General features: G+C 38.0%; 1 protein-coding gene across 2 annotated transcripts in view; it reads right to left on the reverse strand.

The window, feature by feature from the left end:
• Window positions 1-6,176, reverse strand: part of LOC131693470 (transient receptor potential channel pyrexia) — a 116,661-nt gene extending 110,485 nt beyond the window's left edge. For both annotated transcript variants that reach the window (XM_058981311.1, XM_058981314.1), the window contains exon 1: window positions 5,850-6,176. In XM_058981311.1, coding sequence (XP_058837294.1) covers window positions 5,850-5,875 — 26 coding nt within the window. In that variant the 5' untranslated portion in view covers window positions 5,876-6,176. The remainder of the gene's footprint in view (window positions 1-5,849) is intronic.
• Between the last annotated feature and the right edge of the window lie 953 nt (window positions 6,177-7,129).

The raw sequence follows: 7,129 nt of genomic DNA on the forward strand, positions 1-7,129 counted from the left end.
CAAAGGTAACTGAAGTCCGGGGTCATCGAACCAAGTAATTCGGACTGTTCGTTAAATTGCGTTCCTGTGATCAAACCGAATAAGGTAAGACTGTGTCTTGACGCGCGAAAAATTAATGAGCGCACTGTACGAGATACGTACCCCTTGCCTCACCCCTGTCGCATTGTAGGGCATCTTCTAAAAGCGAGGTATTTCACGGTGTCTTTGTCGAACAACTTTATTCAAAAAAAATCGGCATCTGTAAAACTTCGGGATATGAAAGAATAGACTTTTCCCTTTTATTTGAAAGAAAAATTTAAATATTTTGTCGGGGGGTTTAGAACAACTTTTTATTTTAAAGTTTTTTGATTGAAAACATAATTTTTTAATGAAATTAATTCGCTTTTTGTACTAATTGGTACTATAGACATTCAAAAAATACTAAAAGTGAGAATCTGATGAACAATCTCATTGTCAACAACTTCGTAGAATGCTATAAATCGGCCTATGGGAAATCGATTAACAAGGACTTACAAAAAAGTTGGGTTTAAATGAACAGTAAATTCAGATAAATTTCAATGTATTCAAAGTCCCATTCTGAGCAGAAAAAATATATTTTTTGATTCCTCCGGGTCTTGGGCGAAAATGACACCTTATGAACAAGGAGGTGTGGAAAGGTGTTGACAAATTTATTCGATAATCTTATACCTTTTCAAGATGTTGATTAATGTAGTAACGGATTTTATCATGCCTTTTTCATTTCTTTTCTCGTTCTAGGAGATAGTGTAAACTAGAATGATCTTTCTTCCTGATCCTATTCTGCGTGGTAAAAAACAATTGGCTTAAATTCAAGTTTTATATTTGAATGAACTAAAGTAGACAGTTCGACTCATTGTAATAAACGACGGATTTCGTTGCTACTTTGGGTTGAGAATCCTGTCAACATTATCAACATTAAAAGAAAGATGATTGAAAGAGAAAAAGCTCTTCGAGTTTTGGATCCATGTTTGTTATCTTTTGGGGTAGATTCATTTCATTAGAATTTATAGATGCAGATTTTTGCTTGTCATAAATTTTTATTTCCAAATCGAACACACTTCACATAATCATAGAAAAAAGAACAAAACCAAGTTTCTTAATTTCCTTTAAGAAGAAATTCCGGAGTCGTTACTCGTTGAACACGGATCACAACAGAAAACGAACAAGAAAATATCAGGTTGGACTATACATTCAGTAAATTCTTAAAGTAATACAAACAGACTTGAAGATTTCCCTCATAATATGGGATAAGAGCAAAGAGAACATATCAAGAAGACAGAGTTGCCAGTTCAGTTCAGAATCTGGAGACATTAACAGCAACACGTCTTTTGGGTAAAAGTGATACTTTCTATATCTACATTGATATGGAGATCGTTGAGTTAAAATTTGGGCCAAATATATCCCACAAGATGCTAACGAGCAAAAAGGTTGATTCAAGATTACATCAAGCTTACTCCAGAATGAGTGAAGAAATAATAAAGAAGAAACAAATATGTGATAGAAAACTGAAATTTTGCTGTAATACCCAGCATCTTTAAAAAGAGTCTTAATTTCGTTCAAATTTTATCAACTCTTCTCTTTATCTCCTTGCTCCTAAAATATCATTGGTGCGCATAAAACGGTGGAATCTAGAATTATGTTTTTTCCGCTTAAAGGTGGGACTTTGCTAGCATTCAGATTTTTCTGAGCACACTGTTAAAATTAGGCAATCCATTTTTTTACGAATGAAAATGTTTTTGGAATAAAGCTTCTTAACCAATAGGCCCGAGCGAAGCTAGAAACTTTGATAAAATTTAATATATATTGGCTCAAATTTTAGATTGCGATGTAGTTTTCTACAAAGTTGTACACAATGAAATTGTCCATCAGATTCTCACTTTTGGTAATATTTGAATGTCTAAAGTACTACCTAGGGGCAAAAATGTGAACCAGTTTCATTGAAAAACCTAAGTTTCCAAACAAAAAAAACTTTAAAATAAAAAGTTGTTCTGGAGTCCCCGACAGAATATTTCCTATTGTGATTGAACTACTTATTGATTTTTTCGTTCCGCACACACGGATGGCTGATACCAATTAATGACACAGCTCAGCTAGCAGAAATCGAATTTTTATCTACTTTTTTATCAACTAGTTTATATGTTAGTATGTTTTAATTGCCGCAAGGTTCTACTGTATCGATTTTGTTGGCTATTTTCGGCAAATTTGAGACTAAGAGAAACGAAAGCAATGAAATTGAAAGACGGATAGGTATTCTAGAGCGAATCAGTTATAAACTTAGAACGGAAAACTAGAACTAGGCAGGCTCATATGGGCATGATCGAAAGGAAATGTGAAGAATTCTTTGCCTTCTGCAGAGTAGGAGTTGGGCGTTGCACCCAAGTCTACCCATTTCATTGCTTTCGTTTCTCTTAGTCTCAAATTTGCCGAAAATAGCCAACAAAATCGATACAGTAGAACCTTGCGGCAATTAAAACATAGTAGCATATAAACTAGTTGGTAAAAAAGTAGATAAAAATTCCATTTCTGCTAGCTGAGCTGTGTAATTAATTGCTATCAGCCATCCGTGTGTGCGGAACGAAAAATCAATAAGTAGTTCAATCACAATAGGATCAGTGCGACACCGATAGCTTGGTGTCGATTGAATGCATACGTCACGGCTTGATGCTAGCAGAAAGGGGAAGAATGATCGCATGGTCGTTCTAGGCGAGGATTTGTGAAGAATTTTTTGCCTACGTCGGCGGTAAAACATGATGATGAGTTATATTCTACCATAGACCATGCGGTAGACTTGGGTGCAACGACCAACTCCTACTCTGCAGAAGGCAAAGAATTCTTCACATTTTCTTTCGATCATGCCCATATGAGCCTGCCTAGTTCTAGTTTTCCGTTCAAAGTTTATAACTGATTCGCTCTAGAATACCTATCCGTCTTTCAATTTCATTGCTTTCGTTTCTCTTAGTCTCAAATTTGCCGAAAATAGCCAACAAAATCGATACAGTAGAACCTTGCGGCAATTAAAACATGCTAACAAATACCATTCCTAGGATATCTCGTAGGTACAGAAGGTCTACGTACGAACCCGGATAAAATCAGGCCGAGTACGCAAGACCAAACACTGTTACCAAACATAGGAGATTCCTAGGAATGGCAATTTATTCCCCAGTATAGTGGTGTTACGTCCACCCTTACCCTTATGTAATTTCATATTTTTCGCACAAGCTGTCGACTCCGCAGAGAAATTATCACGCTGCGGAGAAGGAGGCTTTAACCGCCTTATTAGCCATATATGCATTTAGATGCTATATTGAGAGGTATCACTTTACCCTTGTCACTGATTCATCTGCGCTAACCCACATTTTAAAAACTAAGTGGAATGTAGGGTCCCGCTGCAGTAGACATGACTTGACCTTAGACCCGCAGCAGTATGACATGACAGTGGTGCACAGGAAGGGCAAAGACAATGTGGTCCCCGACGCCGTATCACGCAGTACTGCTGTCGTCCAAGATTCACCTACCCCGTCATGGCACTCGAAACTTAAAGACAAAGTGACAACACAGCTCGATAAATTTGTCGATTTCAAGATTGAAAATGGCCAATTGTGTAAATTCGTGACTGCGAAGAACGAATTATATGATTGTAGATTTGAATGGAAACAAATTCCCGAACCTGATAATATACAATCTATTCTTAAAGAGAATCACGATGGGGCTTTCCATCTCGGGTTTAAAAAAACCTTAACCCGCATTCAAAAGCGCTACTATTGGCCAAAGATGGTTTCAACCATACGTTCCTATGCGCAAAATTGTTAAACTTGTAAGGAGGTAAAACCTTCTTACGTACCGGTAGTCCCCGACATGGGAAAACTTCGGGAAGCGTCTCGTCCCTGGCAAATAAACTCGGTAGATTTCGTTGGTCCACTTCCTCGAAGTCGCAAAGGTCATTAACATCTGTTAGTAGTAACATACTATTTTTCCAAATGGGTGATGATTCATCCCATGAGGAAAATTGAAAGTTCATTGACTTGTGCTGTGCTCCGAGACCAATGGTTCTTTCGGAATTCTGTCCCGGAAATTATTATTTCAGACAACGGCAGTATGTTTGTCTCGAAAGAATTTAAAGCGCTGTTGGATCGCTTCGGAATAACGCACTGGTTGAACTCCAGGTACCACTCCCAAGCAAATCCAGTAGAGCGCGTAAACCGAACCATAAACGCCGCTTTACGCACCTACGTCAAAGACGACCAACGTTTGTGGGACACTAAGCTTTCGGAAATTGAGCTTATGCTCAACACGAGCATACAGTCGTCAACGGGGTTTACCCCGTACTATATAACACACGGGCAAGAATTATCGGAGAATGGTTAGGATCATCGCCTCTTCCGACACGACGAAAGTTTGACCGAAGCGAAACAAACCCAACGAAAACTAAGGTTCTCTAGAATTTATGAACTAGTCATCCGCTATTTGACCAAAGCCCATGAATCATCACGAAAGCAGCACAATCTGCGACACCGTAGGTTTGCCAAAGCGTTCACAGCAGGGCAGTGACGCGACAGAACACTATAATGCCAAATATGGGCGGCAGTATGTTCCCTGTAAAATAGTATCCAAAATAGGAACCAGTTCTTATGAACTGGAATACCTTTCTGGGAAAAGGCTGGGGATCTGGCCAGCAGCCCACTTGAAACCTGGATGAATTAAAACAATTTTACCGTTTGCATCATTAAGCCAATTTAATCACAAATCGGTATAAAGTTAACCGAGTTTAAATAAGAAAAACCTGTTTTAATCCACCTAGCGGTGCTTTTCTCAATCATGAACACGAGAATGTTTGCGATGTTCATATTCATAAAAAGCTTTCAAATGCATATATCACATTTTATTATTATACATGACATGACAACAATATACAAGAAAATAAATCATTATTCGAGTTCTAAAATTTTGTAAAAGAAAAAAACAGCCACGGTAATATTGAACTGAAAAACCTGTTTTAATCCACCTAGAGGTGCAATTGTGCCTTTCTCATTTCTCCAAACTATGATTTAATAGCTGGTTCGTACAATATAACATTATGGAAATGTCTTTCATTCTTATTACACTTGGTAAGTATACATAAGAGCACCTTTTTGCATTCATCGCGGTATCGGTTTGAATCGGAGTTTTCTATGTGATCGCACTCCACGACGCAATACTCAACTGCATATTTTGCCTTCCATTTGAGACTTGGTTTGAGAAAATCGGTTCAGTCATCACCGAAGAACAGATGTGACTTTAATTGTGGAATATGCCCGGAATTCCGGACTTTCGGAATCGTCAATGGTGGTCAATATATTCAAAGAATGTTTGATTGGCAATCAGTGATCTAGATCTGCGATTAGAAGTAATTTGGTGACCATTTCAATAGTTTTTAGCCTCTGAGGTATTACGATTGTACCGATTTATATGGGAAATTCCAGTGTATTCTTACTAACACCCCTGTAACTCCGAAAGCAAGAGTCATAACCGAATGAAATTCAGCAGCAGTCAATGATATTACTGTATCTTTCATTTGAAATCAAGTTTGCAACAAATGGCGCCCACGTTGGGCGCCATTTGTTACTAATTACTTACGTTAGCCCGGCGGGGCAATTTGCTACGGAGGAATTGTGGACTATCTTCCCTGACTGCAAAAACCAATGACAAAACTAGCAAAAAGGGCTCTTGCAATTAAGATAAAAAAAATAGTTTTAAACATGCACAATTAGAGGCCATTTTATTTAATAGAATTTAATAGAATTTAAGAAATATTTTATTTAAATGTAGGAAAGTATGAAATAGCACTAGCTTACGGTAATCCATGCGTTTGTTCTTCCATGGCGGCGGCGTTGGTAGCAGTCTTGAAGATTTCGAGGCCGGCCGCTTCGACGCTTGGTGGCAGCAGCAACTAGTCCAACAACAACAGCAGCGCTCGTTTGGTTCCGACGCAGGGTAGCGCCGAGTCGGTTCGTTCAAATATCTTGACGACGACGAACCTCGGAGAGATGGCGGGTGGATTGGTTCCGCAGTCCGCACAATCGAGTTGGGCCAACTTTTGTCGGCGACCCTTATTACGGTGCGATGAATTTTCTCCACAGGGTTGCTTAGTTCACTGAACACAATGGCTGACTGACAGCCGACACACGCCTAACACAAATAAGAGACCGATCGTCTGCTCCCAGTTGTTTTTATTTCCGTTGATGTCTTGCCTGGGAAACTGTCACCAGCAGTTGACGGAAGACCATCAAGATAGTGCGAGATTATAGGGATTATGGTGTCAAGGGGTATGGGAACATTTTATAGCAAATTCAAATTCAAATCGAAATCTAATAATAGGGTATAGCTGAAGTTTTAATTAATCAAAGATAAATATAATTCATTTGCGTAAATTCATTTGTTTTTATTTATTTACTGGGATAAATTCAGACACCTTTAGGAATAGGGAATTTGTATTTAAAGTTTAAGCTAGTTTAATATTATAATAATGTTATTTAAATGATTTTATTTTTAGCTTATAAATAGAGGATAAGAAATATTTAATTTATTTTATAAATTTATTTACAGGTAGTTTTTATACAAATTGTGCATGTACATATGAAAACAGTCAGGGTAACCGAACTTGGAGGTTACAATCCTCCCGGAGTCGAGATAAAAAAAAGCAAAGATTTTTTTTTGTTTTAATAGCAATCATCAGCATGGGCCTACTTCCTCTAAAGTTTCCAATTAATCTGAAACAATGATTTTTCCGTAGCCCGGAGCTCTTTTCTTCCAGATCATCATGAGAATCTTGTGCGGTGAGACTCGCCATGCCGAAGCAATTATTGTTTTGTGAGTTTAGCAATAAAATAATAACTAGATTTCAAAGCAAGTATAAATAATGATATTTCCATGGGCCTACTTCCTTCGGAGATGCAAGTTAATTTAGAACAATGATTTTTCCCATAAGGGAGCTCTTTTCTTCTAATTTATGCGAATCTCCAACGGTGAGACTAGCCATGTTTGAGTCCCTTTTTGTGGTTTAACGTCATACTTGGAAGTGTGAATTGGCTATCTCAGAGTCCGGCAGAAAAAATAAGCATTTGCCATCCCCATG

Source organism: Topomyia yanbarensis, chromosome 3, assembly GCF_030247195.1.
Source record: "Topomyia yanbarensis strain Yona2022 chromosome 3, ASM3024719v1, whole genome shotgun sequence".
NCBI classification, from domain to species: domain Eukaryota; kingdom Metazoa; phylum Arthropoda; class Insecta; order Diptera; family Culicidae; genus Topomyia; species Topomyia yanbarensis.